The following is a 17,565-nucleotide window of genomic DNA, read 5'->3' as shown; positions in this document are numbered from 1 at the left end:
TTTTAGTACCAACCCTACAATCTTACATTCCTATTTTAGCTGTACTTTGATGAAATAGTTCTTTTAGTCATTGTTTTGTACATGTCATTTACGTTAACGTATTTTGTAGATTTACAAACATAACTTATTTGTAACAATGTCAAAAACATTATTTAAAAATTGCACGTAATTATATAACAGTCGATTACGGACCACATAGTTTGGCTCTAAAACCCAACTGATCCAATATTTAAATAAAGTAAATACACTTTCGAACCTAACGGTCCAATTGGCAGGTGAAGTAGAGTACCACTTTTTAAGTGGCCTCGGCATTTAATGTGATAGTGTTGCCAGCACTATGAGTAACCTACTTCTATGTTTAAAGTCAGGACATAAGAATGCGCTCCTTATTATGTGGCCCACACGTATGGCAAACATACAAACAAGAGCCTATGTTGTTTACGAAGCTTGCAGATTGTAAAGAAATAAAAAAAAATAATGAAATTCCGTACTACAAACAAATGTAGCTGACATCGTGGAAACGTGATAAGTGAATACAATATAAGCTGTTTCCTTACTAGCTTGTTGGGGTGCAGTGAGGTTGATTAGATATCAACATATAGAGATAAGGTTGATTAAATATCAACATATCGAGATAAGGTTGATTTAGTATCAGCATATAGAGATAAGGTTGCTTTAGCATCAACATATCCTGATAAGTTTGATTTAGTATCAGCATATCAAGATAAAGAAAGAAATAAAAATGCACCCCATTCAAAGTTTCAGCGCTATATATAGATCTACAACAGTGGACTATTTTAGGGGTTAAACAATATGCACAGGTTACATGACTTTGAATGGTGATGTATGTTAATTGGATGCGGCACGTCATTTGAATTATTGTACAGTTAGTGTGCTTGTTGTTATGTTAGTGTTGGTTTTATTGTACAGTTAGTGTACCTGTTGTTATATTAGCATTGGTTTTATTGGTTTTATTGTAAACATTGTCAGTCTAAAATGGACCAGAAAGTATTAAAATAAAATAAAAGAATAACTATTTGTTGTTGATCCCTACTGAACCATGAAAAATATTATATATATATATATATATATATATATATATATATATATATATATATATATATATATATATATACCGTTATGATAGCTCTACTATTAGAAACAGTCCAGGTTTTAAATGGACCATCCTTATTTCAATAATGACGCTCTTAAAGGATATATATCTAGTACTTGGTTTATAATAACTTTTACTAAACTATACTAATTCAAGAGCACAAACATATCTTGTCAGTTGTATGTTGAATGCACAAACTATGACGTCAATTCGCCATTGACGGATGTTTTTTTAAACAGAATAAGCTGACGTTGTGACCTTAGTTTCAAGGACGGGATGATTTTACTTATATCACTTGACTTAATTACTTTGCTTTCTCTTGTGTATTAATTAGTTTTTTTTACTCTAATGGACTTAATGAGTTTTATTCAGCTAATGAGATATTCATGGAGATATAGCTAATTGCCTGATCATTTATTGATGATTTATTTGGCCAAGCCACGTCCTTCAAACTACATTTGATTTATTTATACTAGGTGAGAACACATATAATGCTAGCACTTAAGTCCCAGTGAAGGCGAACACAGTAGGTTATCAGGGCAACACAAACCACAAGAATCGGTAGTTTACAATCGTCTGTAGCATCAACATTCTGTCAAAATATTCGTTGATTTACAAATATAATGTAGTGTATACAGACAAATATAGGATGAGGGGAAAGAGATGGAGGAACGGGGCGGGATAAAGAGAGAAATAGCGAGACGCGAGACAAAACCCACAGAAATACACAGCGTCAAAAATACCAGACATACTCAGCTCCCTATATATATATATATATATATATATATATATATATATATATATATATATATATATATATATATAATAAAATATATGGTTTTATGACAAATAATTGTAGGGCAAATTATCTCAGACTGAGTATTGTATTGTATTGTTATTTTAGTTCGTACAATTTATTTAAAAAGTTAATTTTGACACAAAGGTACAAAACCTTATATTCACAATATAATGGAGACGGTAACGAATCTTGTAGTACTTGAATGTACTAGACCAACACAAGCAACGGATGCTGACCTACGTGTATACCAAGGCACAAGGCTCTTGGGACACGGCCACCGGCGGAGGCCCCTAATGCAGCGAGACTGATGATTCAAGTAGTACACCTAACCCCTGTGCAGGATACCCAATAAACGGTCCTCTAAACTACACATTTTAAACAAATGTTAGGTCTATGGGTACTTAAAAACTTGCCAAATTTTACTGAAGTTGGGATGGTCTCAAATACTTTTCCTAAACCTTTTGTGAAACACTCAAGCGAGAGAATTCAAATTATACACGTTTACTGTCGTACTTTTTTGTAAAACAAAAAGAAGTAAACGTACATAAAACCGAAATAGTACAAAATAGTAGTTCTACCAATACAACAGACGAACATGTTATGTTATAAAATCACAATGGATTGTAGGTCCATAATCAATGCTATAAAGAAGCAAAAGTCGTCTTAATATCTCGCGCGATGGACTTAGATTTATTTTCAAACAAATTTTACGACAACAGCGTGTGTTAGATTGTAGGAGAAAGAGGACTCGGGATGGTGTCTATAGAATAAAGATAATCCAACCGCAGCTACAGTATTCTTTTTACAAAACAACCATCAAGTAAAAAATGCAAGAAAATTAAATATTTACCTATTAAAAAAAGATCGATTATGGTCGGCTGTGGGCCCCTAAACGTCGCCCCCTCCCCGTATCGCAGGGTCTGGCGGCACTGTAGTTCAGATCCTGACAGAGTCGACAATAAACCAACACGAAGTCCGTATACAATTAACTCCTTTAATTTCTGAAAGTACATGCGAGACCCAGGCTGTCAATTAGAGAATGGACCCCCAAACTTTCCTAACCCCACCTTTTATACCCTACCTAACCTCTAACTTTCCTGTGCTATATGTAAATTCCCTCTTAATCGTTCATATGCTACAGAATTGTGTGTACTATTTATTTACATTCTTTAATCTCAAGCAAACGTCTAAAATAGACTATAATTTGAAGGGTAACAAAAACATGTAGACGAAAAGGTATGCTACTCTATAGCTACGCGAATACTTATATTCTTATACTAGCCGTTCCGGCCAGGCTCTGCTCTGGCCTCTGTGAAAAACCTATCTGTAAAGGACCTTGACATTTATGTTTTGTAATCAGCATATATCCGGCATTGCCCACCCTAACCACAACCAACCAAAACACACAAAAATCGCAAACATAACACTAACACAAAACAAACACAAACGAAAACACAATAACAAACGCAAAGACAAACCCAACCACAAACACAAAGAAAACACAAACACTAACGCAAACAAAAAAGCAAACGAAAACACATCCAAACGCAAACACAAACCCAACCACAACCAAACAAAACCAAAACACACCAAAAAAACATCGCAAACATAACACAAAAACAAACACAAACACAAACATAAACACAAAGAAAACACAAACGCAAAAAAGCAAACGAAAACACAAACGCAAAGAAAAAAAGCAAACGAAAACAAACCCAAACCCAAATTCAAAAGCAAACACAACCACAAACGCAAACCCAAACTCAAACACAAAGAAAACACAAACGCGAAGATAAACTCAAAGTGTCAACAGTCTAGCCCGGGGCGCCAAATTGCACAATGACGACGTGCGGCGTAACCGCCTGATTCAACTTAGTAAACGACTATAGTACTCAACTTATTCATAGTCTTTTGAACTTACTTACGCGAACGTAGGTACCATAGCGAAAACGGGAAGGCCCGGGGCGCCAAATAGCACCCTATCGGGGTGCCGGAGGGCGCCCGGATTCGATTAACTTAAAGACTATAATAACCTTTCTTATCCATAGTCTATCGCACTGTTTAAAACGAAATTATGCAGCATAGCGCTCAGGTGATAGCACAGGGCGCCAAATCGAACAGTGCAGGTGCGCCGGCGGACGCGCCTATTTCAATTTAGTGAACAAAATTATATATTATAATACCGTAAATGGAAAGAAATAAACATATAGGACTTGTGGGACCTGGCTTGTTAAATGTTATTGATTTAAAAAAAATAATAATTAGTAAACAGTATGTTCCGTGTATAGAATAAATAAAAGGCAGTATTTTAATTACCAACGGCATTGCACTTAATCAATCCCCGCTAATTATGTAATTATTTTTTTTCCTAACTCCAAAACAAAGAAATAAAAATAAATTCTTTCTTCCCCCGATTTAATGGTTTTTTTTAAAGGGAAGTAACTGTGTTTTCCAAATCAAGGGACGTAATGAGAGCTAAAGGACAAAATGCAAATACATTTCAGACACAATTTTATAAATTTTATAAACGTTAATACACTTTTAAATTTTTTTATGTAATGTTCGTAATTGAAAATTATTGTTCTAAGTATATAAAATGAAAATTGTTTTGAACGACTTTCAATAATAATTTATTAACTCGTAAATTTAGACCATGAGCACTTTATTAATCTAACTCTTGAATCCATCGAGGTTTCGTTTTTTTCCGTTTTTTCTTATTTTCCTTTGTAATCCTCGATTACAAACATACAAACATACAGAATTGAGCTTTATGTATTAAATGTAACAATTCTAACAAACACGTAAAAGATTTATCTAATTATTTCACATATATAATGAAATACTCATCAAACATAATCCGCACAATAAAATATGTAATGAAAACGTTATCTTATATAGATAATTCAAACAATAGGCATCCAATATCATCATATTAAAAGTATCATATATTCACATACAGTGCCGGCGCCAGATTATTTAGCACCCTGGGCAAAACTTATTAACCCCCCCCCCGCATTTTTTTTTATCGAGCCCCATTATATATATATATATATATATATAAATATATATATATATATATATATATATATATATATATATATATATATATATATATATAATCAAATTATATTAAATTTACCGAAGCATTTCTGGATTAAAAGTGAGAAATTAATGCTGATCAGAGTAGTTATTAATGTTTCCAATTTGACTTTAGTAGATATTTATAGCTTATGTTAGAAGGTGAACAACAGCCATATTTATTTGCCTAACGCAATACCATCCCGTCAAGAGAGATAATCTAAACTAATTTAGAATTTTTAACGTAATATTTCATTATCCCCCATCTTCTATTACATTACGTCTCTTTCAATTCTTTTAGTAACTCAGTTTTAAAAGTTATTCCTAAATAAACTATTTTTCTTTAACATTTAAATCATCATTTTCTTAAAGCCTGAAAAATGATGATGTCTCCCCAATCTCAGTACATATTCTCGCCGTTACAGGTGACTTGACTACGTACCCCCTTAGGAGCAAAGATTCTGCAGCTTCATCGGACCCTGATTTGTTCCAGGTTTGCTTTGGTCGGCCTACATTTCTTTTACCATGGGGGTTCCAGTCTTAGGTCTACCACGTGAAGTTGTCCCGTTGTGGGAGATCGGGTCAGGTAGGGGAATCCTGGGAGTGAGAGAAGTTTGGTGGTTTTCCACCGGGCCGTTACGCTAAGCATGTAAGCTTGAGGCCATTGACTCCAATGTCAGCCTGCTTTTCCATAGACTTTGTCTAATCAAGAACAAACTACAAGGCAGCAGTTGTTTGATTTTGGAGTTGTCTCTTCTAGAAAAGTGTCCCCAGCTAACGAGTCTCCTCTGCCCGAGGGTTCGAACTCGAGACTTTTCGGTTTAGCAGCTATGAGCTTTACCAACTCGACCACGCCGACCCCTCTCAGATCGTTATTTAGACACGGGACTAGGACGGCTCTTGGGTAACTACCTGGGCTAACCACCCATCAGTGGATATATTGTGAGTAGAAAAACTAGAGATGAACACATTTTCATAACAAATCCCGCTCATGAAGATACCACCTCGATAGCGTGACGTTGGCTGGTGAAAGCCCGCGGGAATCAGCCAATCGATAACTTGTCGACGAAAAACTGGAAGAATTGACCAAATCATCAAACATATATTAAATGTATAATGTAGATGCCGGATCTGTGTGAAACTAGAAAGAATAGTTCCGGGTAAGCAAATGTAAATGTAAGTCTCAAAACAAAATAAGTTACAAAACGAGAAAGTAAACTTGTTATGGGAGACATAACGCCAACTCTGATGAGAACAATAAAAAACCTTATAAATGACAGGAGTGGACTTGGTGAATTAAATGCATTAGCAAACACAAAAAAACTTAAGTGTTGAAACACTTGCGCGGTACTCAGATAAGTGGTCTATTGTTTGATCGTTTATCTCGCATTTGATCCTTCTATTTATACAAACATCATGATGCAGTACATGTATGGTCAAAGAACATCATTTTATAACTAAATCATTGTTTCAAATAATTTGCTTTTAAAATAAGCATACAACAATGCTATTTTACAGTTCATACATAATGCACAAGGCTAAATTTCACAATAAAGTAAAAAAACAAACAACAATAAAAATGAAATGGCTATAATTTTACATCCGCCTAAAAGACAAGCGCGAATCACATCTCTGCTAATCGTTTGGATTTTTAATTTTTTTTTTGAGTGCTAAGATTGCAAACTTGTGTCTTAGTTTAATTGAAACTTGGACTCTATGGAGGTCTAGTAGACAGCGAATACGTTTTTGATTACTGTCTTTTTGTGTTTGATCCTTAATTCGAGAAGTGTAAGAATGAGCAGCGTTTAGTAAGATTTTGTTTTAGTCTTTGGTTGTTTGAAGTCAAATTTTAATCAGTAAGTCACACCAAGTACTTGCAGCTACTTATAAAAAGTCGAGGCTCTTATATCAGATATAACAACTGAAACAATGGCAAACCAACCAAATGCTTCATTCAATGTATCAGAAGCAGAATTATGGGAGTATCTGAACAGGCGCCGGTTTGACAACAACATTGCCAATATCCCATCATTTTTATTTATGGCTCTGGCTTTTGTCAGTGGAATCATCGGGAATTCCCTAATTCTAATTGTTTATTCACGGAAACGGAACAAAACACCAACTGTAATATTGATCCAGTTTATAGCTCTGATGGACACACTCACTAATCTTGTTTTGATTCCAGGTAAGATTTTTTTTTATAACAATTGTCGAAAGTCATTAACAGAAACACATGCTAGAATATTTATTTTAAAATTGTTTTCAACATTTTATAGGCAAATGATAGGCTAAAATAAGATGATTTTCTGTATTGTACTTATAACAAAAGTGTAGTGAAATATGTTGAATTATTAGTAGTAACTAAACTTCCCGTCATTCTTTGGACAACTGTGGGTTTCAGGGGTCGTCCATAAATGACATCACATCTTTCACTTATCCCCACAAAAAAAAAAAAACAACAACAAAAAAACACAACACAGACCCCACATTAAAAAAGGCGGTCACACCTCTGACATTTTTGTCTTTAAAAAACACCTATTTCGGCTGAGCATTGGTCTGACCACACTATCCCTTCATTGGCTGATGTCACAGGTGAACTCTTCACATCCCCAACTCTACTTTACCTGTCCAGTCTTTACCTTTCCAAGTCTCAGGCAACATCTTTTTATCGTTTTTGACACTAATTTCGGCCGAGCATGGTTATGACCATACTATCCCTGCATATGCTGAGGACACAGAAGCAGATGAACTCTACTTCACCTGCCCTGTGTCACGCGAGGTCCGGATAGGCAGCGTTATCATTCACGTTTAAAAAAGTATCATTGTCATGATGTATCTCGAACCCAAACCGCCCGCGTGGTAACCATTACACTATCATCTTAGCTATTTGGCACTTGTAATCTAATGCAGAATTACTTGTATTATGTACTGCAAAGTAAGAAACCAGTTACGCGAATAGCCCTATTATTTCAAATTAGCCAATTCCATTGCTAAACAAACAAAGATTTATATAAAATAATTAAGGCCAGAAGTAGTTTAGTATAGAAAATTTTTTATTGGCATACATAAATTCTAGACTTAGACAGAGCTAGATCTAGATTAGATTATACTGCTAGCTTAAGTCTTAAGTCTAGTTTTTTCTAGATCTAAATCTAGATCTAGAACCTAGCTAGCTAGATAAATCCCATGTTTTCTCAAATTAGATGACCATTGAAGCTAAAAAGCAAAGATTTATGTCAAGTATTTAAGGACAAACTTAGTTTATAAAGAAATGACGTTATCGATACTCTATAACAGGGGTCTCCAAACTACGGGCCCGCGAGGTCCTCTCATCCGGCCCGCGGAGATCTTTTTGTCCAAGGAAAAATCGTCTGTTGGTGATGGCTGAGGAACTTTGCCCAGAAAAATCAAAGACATGCCTGGAAGAAACTGGCCCCCGAACTGAAATTTGATGGGTAATGCGGCCCTCGGACTGAAAAGTTTGGAGACCCCTGCTCTATAATAAAAACACAGACATTACGGCCTAATTAATGTGTCTAAACTTTAACGTGTTTTCCGTGAAGAGTTTCTTTCATGCATCTCATCGGGTAGAGGTGAAGCCGACCTCCCCTCCCCCCTCAAAGAAATGACGTCATCGATAATCAATAATCAAAATACTGACATTACGGCCTAAATTATGTGTCTAATGTTATAAATGTTTTGCGTCAAGAATTTCTCTTCTGCCGGGGCAAAGCCCCTTTACTCCCCCACCCCCATGGTAGAACGTCTATTTCCTACCCCCCCCCCCCGACGGTAGAACGTCTAACCTCCCCCCCCCCCAAAAAAAAGGTGTAATATAATTTGGGACGGGACGAAGAGGTGTCTGGAAGAATCTCTGGTATAACTTGCATCCTCACAAATACCCATACAATGACACTGTTTTTTTTAATATTTGTTTTCATTACAGGTATAATTTATAAGAAAAGCCACACCTGGACGTTCACAAATGTCACCATTTGTAAGACGTACTTTTTCTTTCTCAGTGTAATATCGTGGACATCGGCAATTCTGTTGTTGGTTGTGGCCATAATTAGGTAAGTGAAGTGTTTCTTGATAATTTACAATTTAGCTCCATATTTAGTTGTTAAAAATGTTGTTTTAAGGGAAAATAGAAAATATCTATCTTTTTCTCAGATACAGGAAGATCTGCAAACCTTTTGGAAAACAAATCAACAACAAAGCAACACAAACAATTTGCGCCTTTGTTGTAGTATTGTCGATCGTAGTCAGCGTACCGTTTGTAATTTTCTATGGCATTACTACGGCAGACACTGGGCATAAGGGCATCACTGGCTACAACTGTGGAGTATCTGACGCGTATGTCCACTCACCCTGGCCCAAGATTTTCCACGGGCTGTTTATCCTGGTCTTCATTACCTGTTCTGTGGCCCTCTCGACGCTTTACATTCTGATTGGTATAGAAGCCAGACGACGCCGAATATCCCCAGGTGTGGTATCGATAGTAACAAATAATCGGCTACAACACATTGAGCAGATTAAAGTAGAAGTCACTCGACCTTCAGACGAGTCACGCAGTGAAGCAGAAGAAGTACTTGAGCAGGGTATGTCAAGAAAAAATGACGTAAGTCAGGATTGCAACAATTTTACCACCGATATTACGAATGAAACAGAAACTGATGTCAGTGACACAGATGTATCGTTTGAAAACAAGATAGCCGGTCCAACTCCAGTAATCACTATAGCTGTTCCTGCAACGACTACTACAGACGTGTCTTCAGGGACCATTACATCAAGTCACAAAAATACAAAAATCCAGCAAACAAAACACAAAAAACAGGAAGGCAAAACAACTCGTATGCTAGTAGCAACCAGCGTCACCTACATCATTTGCTACCTTAGTACCCTTGTTTCTCTGTTGATATGTGTCGCCTTTAATTTAACCGGTAAATTGTCGTTGGCAGAAGTTTCAATTTTAAACTTGTTCCTTGTTATGTTCTTGGTGAACAGCTCAGCTAATCCGTTTATTTACAGCATTTGTAATCAAAGCTTTAGACGTGAATGTTTATCTCTACTTAAGTATTTATTTGAAAGGTAAGATGCTATAAATGTGTCATTTTTTGCTGTCAGCAAAAACTTTTGAAAATATTGCTAACACTATGTTCTTTCATAGATAATCTCATTTCTCTGTAGCATATGTATCAAATGTATTTATACAGGAATGTTTTAATCATTGCTCCATATAGCTGTAGGCTGATGAAACTGTCAAGTTTTATTTCCTTTTCGTTGATTTAAGCTTACGCCCTTCTCAGCTTACGCCCTTCTAAAGTCTAAGTTTAATAGGATTTTACATTCAAGATTTCACCAGATTATATTATGTATTTCACATTAAATTGGCATGCGCATTGACAAATGTACTAAGAATATGTTAAACCATTGATAAAAAGTTCTTAAAGAGCATTTAACAACCATTAAAATATGGTCCATATTTTATAACAATTCAGCGGTTAATGATACATAATCCAGTTAAAACTGATGCACTTGTAGTCTGACGAAATTCACTAGACGTAACATATTCAAGTGTCACTGTGAACTTTATTGTGCTGCATATGTAAGGCAGACATACAAAATACATAAAATACGTTTTCAAAGCGGAGCAATCCACAAGGTGTATTGTCAGTAGCGTACGCAGGGGGGGGGGGGGGCGGGGAAGCAGGGGAGCGGCTCCCCTTCTGGCAATTTTCGGCAAAGTGGCGTCTATTTGGAAACTTTTTAAACTCAAAGTTTTAAACAACGAAATTCGCCAGTTTATTTTCGGTCTATACATCGATGAAAATCACAAGATTTCTTTCATGCAGCAATTAAGCATATAGAACTAAGCTGGTGTTAAATCATGTTACAATCGGCTTCTTATGTATTTTTGGATACGTTAGGGCCAAGTGTAACAATTGCTAATAAACACAATCCATAAAGAGAATCTGTATAGTTTACTGGTAATTTTCACCAACAACAAGAAACATGAACATAAGAAAGCGGACGAGTAGGTATACTGTTGACACCACACCACATTGCTTCACACACTGCTTTGTTCACACGCCTTTTTCCCCCCGCTAGCACACCACTTTCAAGGGGAGGCCACTCTCGAACACACTCTCTCCATGCCTACACAATTTCGTTATAGACATCTACGTCACAATCATAATACCATTTATAAAACGTCTATGTTTACAACAGGTATTAATAACAGCTCTATTGGTTTGCCATTTTAAAGATATCCATTACAATGCACTGGTATGTTTAAAAATCTCTACGGGTTGTAGCATTTGAAAAGTCCACTGTATAATGATTTTGCTTAAGAATAATTAAATAAGAAAATATTATACATAACTCAACTCAATTTAAATCGCTAATGATCGAATAAATAATTATACGCTCAGCTGTTGTTTTGTTTGAATAGGTTTCGAATAGTTGGTAATTATCAAAAGGTAATTGTCCCGTTTAAATTCTTTGGTGTATCAAACTAAATCTATTGCGACCAAGACAAGAGCGGCACAAATTCACTATTTAAGAGGGTATTAAATGGAAAGAAAACCAGTATAAGAGAAATATTCAGGGTGGGAGAGGAAGAAATTGAAAGACATTTCAGATCACCAATAAACATCATCCAAATGTGCCAAAACTAAGAAATATTTTTCAAGCTGCACGCCTTCAACATCGACAACAACACAACCAGAGGGCAAAGTGTCTGAATCTACCCAAGTACAAAATATACAAGCGACCACATCATCTGATTTGCAGAATCAAGCCGTCGAGACTCAAGACAAAAAGTTATTCTAAGATATTTTAAAAGACATCCCACTTAGAAGACGATATTGACAGAACAAGGCTAGTCAAATTAATTCTATAATTGATACAAATCCGAAACACCCTCCAGATTTTTTTTTTGAGGTACACCCTAACATTGGATCTAGTACTTGCATTACTTGAGTTTGTTCGGTGTCAACCAGGCCTCAAAGATGACTATACATTTTTTCCCCCCAAAAATGTTACTGGTACAAGAAAAAAACAACATACGAAATGTTTTTGGGAAATAATACGACACTGCCATGTATATATTCGCTTAAGGCAAATAATATGATTTGTTTTGCATGTTGGCTTTTTAAACACAAGCCAGACACTTGGGGCGATCCTAAATTGGATTGTAGGAAAATCCCTATAAAATTTAGAAACACGGAAACTCCAAAAAGACAAGATTGCAGGGAAATAATATTTTCTTAAAAAATTTCAATTGTTTCAAGACAGAAACATAATATGTGACATTTTAACAGCAGAAAAGAAGGAAAAAGAAAAAAGCAGAATAATACTTGAATATATATATATATATATATATATATATATATATATATATATATATATATATATATATATATATATATATATATGGTTCTATGATAAATGATAGCTGTTTTTTCTTTATATACGGTATATAAAAAAGTCGATTGCGGATTGACGCTATTCATTCGATCGCCATCTAACTTTGGGGAGTTGATTAGAACACTTCGGGGGAGGTTTCTTTAAAAAAACTTTTTAAATTTCGCAAGGGTGGAGCCCCGGGATGGTGTGATTTTTCTCTATATACGGTATATTAAAGAAATGAAAGTCGGATGCTTTTCGTCACCGTTTATCCGAGTGCTATAAAACTTTGTGGAGTTGATGAGAATACTCCCGAGAAGGTTTCTGTGAACAAAATTATTAAAATTTGACATGGGCAGTGCCGGGGAGTTTGCGATTTTCGTCAATACACAATTTGGCGCCCAGAGTTCCAGAGCGGGTATGTTAGCACTTGGCATCCGTTAATCGCGCGTCCTACAAAACGGGTAAGGGGTACTACCATATTAAAAACTTAACAGGCGCAACCGCCGGCGCTCCGTGGATTTCACGCCCCGAAGCGTCCCGGACTCCCCCTGCGAACACCATGGCGCTTATGTTCGTTAAAAAAAGGCTATACACTAAAGACAGGACGGGTAACAATAATCGTTGACAATATTGAACCAGGAGCGTTTCCGATGCCCCTGCATGGTTAGATTTGGCGCCATGGACTTTCCCGTGAGCGCAAAGGCTCCTACGTTCGTTCTAAACAGTGCAGTAGACACTGGATAAGATGGGGTGTTACAGGCGCTCAAAAAATTGAATAAGGCGTGTTCGCCGGCGCCCTGGTAGGTTGCAATTCGGCTGCGAACAAAAATGATGCAACTAGCATCTATTTGTAGACCATCCAATTAGAAATTGAGATCGAACATCTAATAATACACCATCAGAAACGCTAACCATTGGCATCAGTCACACTGATGTTCAAAACAAATCAAATATTTTTCTTTCTAAGTGTCAGAGAAAAATCCTGTTGATTCTTTTCACTTTAGCGAATGACGCACTCTGCATCATTGTTTCAGGATGCTATGTGTCGCTCTGGATTATCATGGGCGTTTACGTCAGTTTTAAACAGCGGCGCCCCTGCGGTAGTGTAACCGGGGTCTCTCGAGAGCGCCCCTCTACGTCCCTGAAACCTGGACGGTCACTGAATTTTGTTCTACCTCACTATTGCCGTGAGTGATTAACTTAAACTCAAGGATTTTATGCTGTAAACCCATGCCAGGATTTTTTTTTTTACAGATATTGTTTACATTTAAATTTAAACTCAGTTTTAGAAAAGAAGGCCACACGTCTAAATATACAGGATTGGTAACGCATTGATGAAACGCTTCTCTTCTTATTTATTTCGTCAGACTTTCTTCTATCCCCGCGGCAACGCGCGGGACTGTCACACTAATATATATATATATATATATATATATATATATATATATATATATATATATATATATATATATATATATATATATATATATATATATATATATATATATATATATATATACATATATTAGAGAGAGAGAGAGTGAGAGAGATAGAGATATATATATAAATACATTAATAGATAAATATATTCGGTAATGTCCGCTCTACTATTAAAAACAGTCGGGACTTTATTGTATATATTAAAATTTAGATAATATTGATAAGACGTTTGGTGTTGTATAAATCTTCTATTTTTTTGGTGATAGATTGGAACATCGTAGTGGTATTAAAAGATCTAAACAGAGCATTAGGTAATTTAATAATACAAATAAACAAATACTATATTATTTTGATCTGAGCCAAATATTAAATGAACCATCCTCAATTCAATGTAGACGCTTTTAATGGCAACAATACTAATTTGAGATGAACAAACACATCTTGTCAGCTGCATGTTGAATGCGGAAACTATGACGTCAATTCGCCATGGACGGATGTTTTTTAAACAAGATAAGCTGACGTCGTGACGTAATTTTCAAGGACAAGGTGATTTAATTGTGTGTATTAATTAGTTGTTTTACTCTAATGGACTTAATGAGTTTCATTCAGCTAATAAGAAATTCATGGCTAATTGCCTGGTGATTTATTGATGATTTATTTGGCCAAGCCACGTCCTTTAAACTACATATTATTTAGTTATACTTGGTGAGAACACATTTAATGCTAGCACCTATGTCCTAGTGAAGGCGAATACAGTAGGTTAACAGGGCAACACAAACCACAAGAATCGGTAGTTTACAATCGTCTGTAGCATCAACATTCTGTCAAAATATTCGTTGATTTACAAATATAGTGTGGTGTATACAGTGAAGGGAAAGAGATGCAGAGATGGGACGGGATTAAGAGAGAAATAGCGAGACGCGAGACAAAACCCACAGAAATACACAGCGTCAAAAATACCAGACATACTCATAAGGGATCCTGAAGTACTTGAATGTACTAGATCAACGTAAGCAACGGATGCTGACCTACTTGCGTATACCAGGCCGCAGTCCTATGTTTAAGAAGGGTCATCTATAACCAGTGGCGGAGCCAGGAATTGGTCAGGGTAGGGGTTCAAAAATGTTTAAATACGTATATAATCATATATATATATATATATATATATATATATATATATATATATATATATATATATTTATGGGAGGGTCCATGGGAGGTGTTATAACCCCCCTTTGCCACTGCCTATAACGTCCAGTGGGGGGGGGGGGAAGGTTGTCTGAAGAAATTGTGATGATAGAGTGGCCTTGAGAGAGGGGATGTTTAGGTCAGTGTGGAGGTCCACATCATTAAACATCTATTCGCTAATGTTGTAACACACGTAAGAGATTTACCCCCACCTCCCAAAAAACATTTTAATGATAGTGTCCAGCAGTGCTCCATCTTACCTCTGTGGTCAGCGAGTGATGAAGGAATCTGATAGAGAGGTCATGAACTCGATGTGCTCCTTATAATTGTTATAATTCTGCAGAAATAGGTTTTGAAATGATTTTTAAAATAACAAGTTATAAACCATAATTTAGTATTTCTTTGGAATTAAACTATGTAAATCATTTACAATAAAACACGAGAGGGTTATTATTACGATTAGCTATTCGTTTGATACCTTGACTCGTCTGGTTACTGCTAACAGTATGGCAGACCCTTGAGTGGAACGTCCATGAGTAGTTGAGTAGAAGCATGTGTTTATTCTTTCTTCTTTTTTATTGTCTCAGACATGTAATTTATAGCGTCAGTTTGCCTTGCATATTCTTTTTAGTTTTACAGTTTTCATCATCGGCTTGTGAGGACTGATACATTTTTACAATAGTAATACTTCTTTCTTACGTGTAGCCTTCTTTCATTAATTTAAGATGGTTTACTTATACATAGATCTAATACAAAACGTCTAATTACAATTTTATTTTAAAAGAAAAAACACCCGAAATTGCAAATGAGTAATTAAATGATAATTCAGTGGTTTTTTATTCCATCGGCGTGGTGGTCTGAGGGGATTTTGGTTTTTAAGTAAAGCTGAAATAGATTTTGAGTAGAATGTTTTTATTTTTATTTTTATTTATTTTTGAATACTTTTATTTGCATTAAAACAATGTACAACATATTTAACAGTAACAAGAGGTAGGTAAATAATAATTTACATCATAGTAAATATGTGATGGTTGATATATACAAAAAAAAAACAAAATTAACAAAAGAGGAACCAAAGGGCGAATAATTATGGGGTTAAGTATAAGAAAGTAAAAATTACAAGGGTTCTGAAGCTAGCTAAAAATATGTAGTTGTTTATGATGTGAACATACTTTTTTATTTTTTTTTTGTAAGTAAAATATCTCATTTCTACAGGTAAATTTATTTAAATTATTTAAATACAGTTTGGTAACATTTTGATAAAATACAAAATAAATGAAAATACATACATTTTTTTAAAAAGTTACTAAAACGATAAAAAGCCAATAGACACCAGCGAAAAAAGTCTCAAAGGTAATTGAGAGGTGCATAAATTAATTTAAAAATCTTGCACGGCGTAGTTACAATTAAAATGGTTATAAAATCCTGTCTGTCTGGTTTTTTTCGGACTTTACTAAAGATTGGATGTATTTGATGTTTTTAATATTTTCGGTAACTTAAAAAAAAAATTAAAAAAAAAAAAGCAAAAACAATTTGATTTTCACGTGTAATGGCGACATAAACAATGGCCGCCATAAATTTTATTGTACACATTGTAAGCTAAAAATAGAAAAAATAGGTCATGGTGTTTAATTTTGCATAGTTATTTAAAAACTTGATCTGCAAAGTTTTGTAAACAAAATAACTATGAAGTGGGGCTGTCAGAAATCGATCACGGAGTTCCTTTACAGCCAATCAATGTTTGTCTTACGAAAGTGAAACATCGGGTTATAACTTAGGCTTGATGAAAATAAATAGAAATGTAGCCTTAAACTCAACAAATTATTTTCAAGTTCTCTGGATCTGCAACTTGTATAGCATTGATTCTAAAAATATTAAATTTCTGAATTAATTTTAGGCTTAAGTTTTTAATAAAATTTTATCATTTATTATTTTTAAGGTCCTAAATCTAAAAAAGCACATTTTTATTCCATGTCAACAACATTACGGAAGGAATCTCGTCAACTCGCGGGTGTCCATTAAGTATCTTAAGAACAGCAATATACATATATATGCCTCAATAAAAACAGTTTATAATATACATATAAATTATAACATAAATATAACTAACACTAAGAGAAAAAGAGGCGTTGATTTGTAAATTCTTTATCACTGGTTTTTATAGCAGCCTGAGGTTTTAAACTGCTGCACTGTTTGCCCAACAACTGATTCAGTGATATGAAATAATATAAATGTATGGTTTTCATCTGCGGCAGGGGTGTCAATTATTTAACTAACAGTGTTGAAGGTTTCAAGTAAATACATATAAAATTTTTTTTTTTTTTTTTGTTTTGTTTTGGTAGCTGAAAATAATGTATTTTGCGAAATAACAGATAATTATAATAATAAAATATCTATTATGAAGTCTACAATTTATAGATATAATATAGTTAACAGTTTTCAATTCAAAATTGATTTAATATAATTATTATTTCTTGAATAAAATATAGGTAAAAATATATATCATACTCAAATTTAAAATTATATATTTAAT

General features: G+C 34.8%; 1 protein-coding gene across 1 annotated transcript; it reads left to right on the top strand.

The window, feature by feature from the left end:
- Positions 1 to 6,920: 6,920 nt before the first annotated feature.
- Positions 6,921 to 11,825, top strand: LOC131940117 (tyramine receptor Ser-2-like). Its single transcript, XM_059298694.1, has 4 exons — positions 6,921 to 7,176; positions 8,938 to 9,064; positions 9,165 to 10,082; positions 11,687 to 11,825. The coding sequence occupies exons 1-4, from the start codon at positions 6,921 to 6,923 to the stop codon at positions 11,823 to 11,825; spliced, it is 1,440 nt and encodes a 479-aa protein (XP_059154677.1).
- Positions 11,826 to 17,565: the final 5,740 nt, after the last annotated feature.

Source organism: Physella acuta, unplaced genomic scaffold, assembly GCF_028476545.2.
Source record: "Physella acuta isolate Inbredline_101_S28 unplaced genomic scaffold, ASM2847654v3 ptg000308l, whole genome shotgun sequence".
Taxonomy (NCBI): domain Eukaryota; kingdom Metazoa; phylum Mollusca; class Gastropoda; family Physidae; genus Physella; species Physella acuta.
Note: the sequence above shows the minus strand (reverse complement) of the source record. Positions and strands in the feature narration are given on the sequence as shown.

Bases quoted from the DNA above. Each gene is read 5' to 3' on its own strand.
- LOC131940117 (XM_059298694.1), top strand. From the start codon at position 6,921: ATGGCAAACCAACCAAATGCTTCATTCAATGTATCAGAAGCAGAATTA. The intron at 7,177-8,937 runs GTAAGATTTTTT...TTTTCATTACAG, and splicing joins TAATCTTGTTTTGATTCCAG to GTATAATTTATAAGAAAAGC. The intron at 9,065-9,164 runs GTAAGTGAAGTG...TCTTTTTCTCAG, and splicing joins TTGGTTGTGGCCATAATTAG to ATACAGGAAGATCTGCAAAC.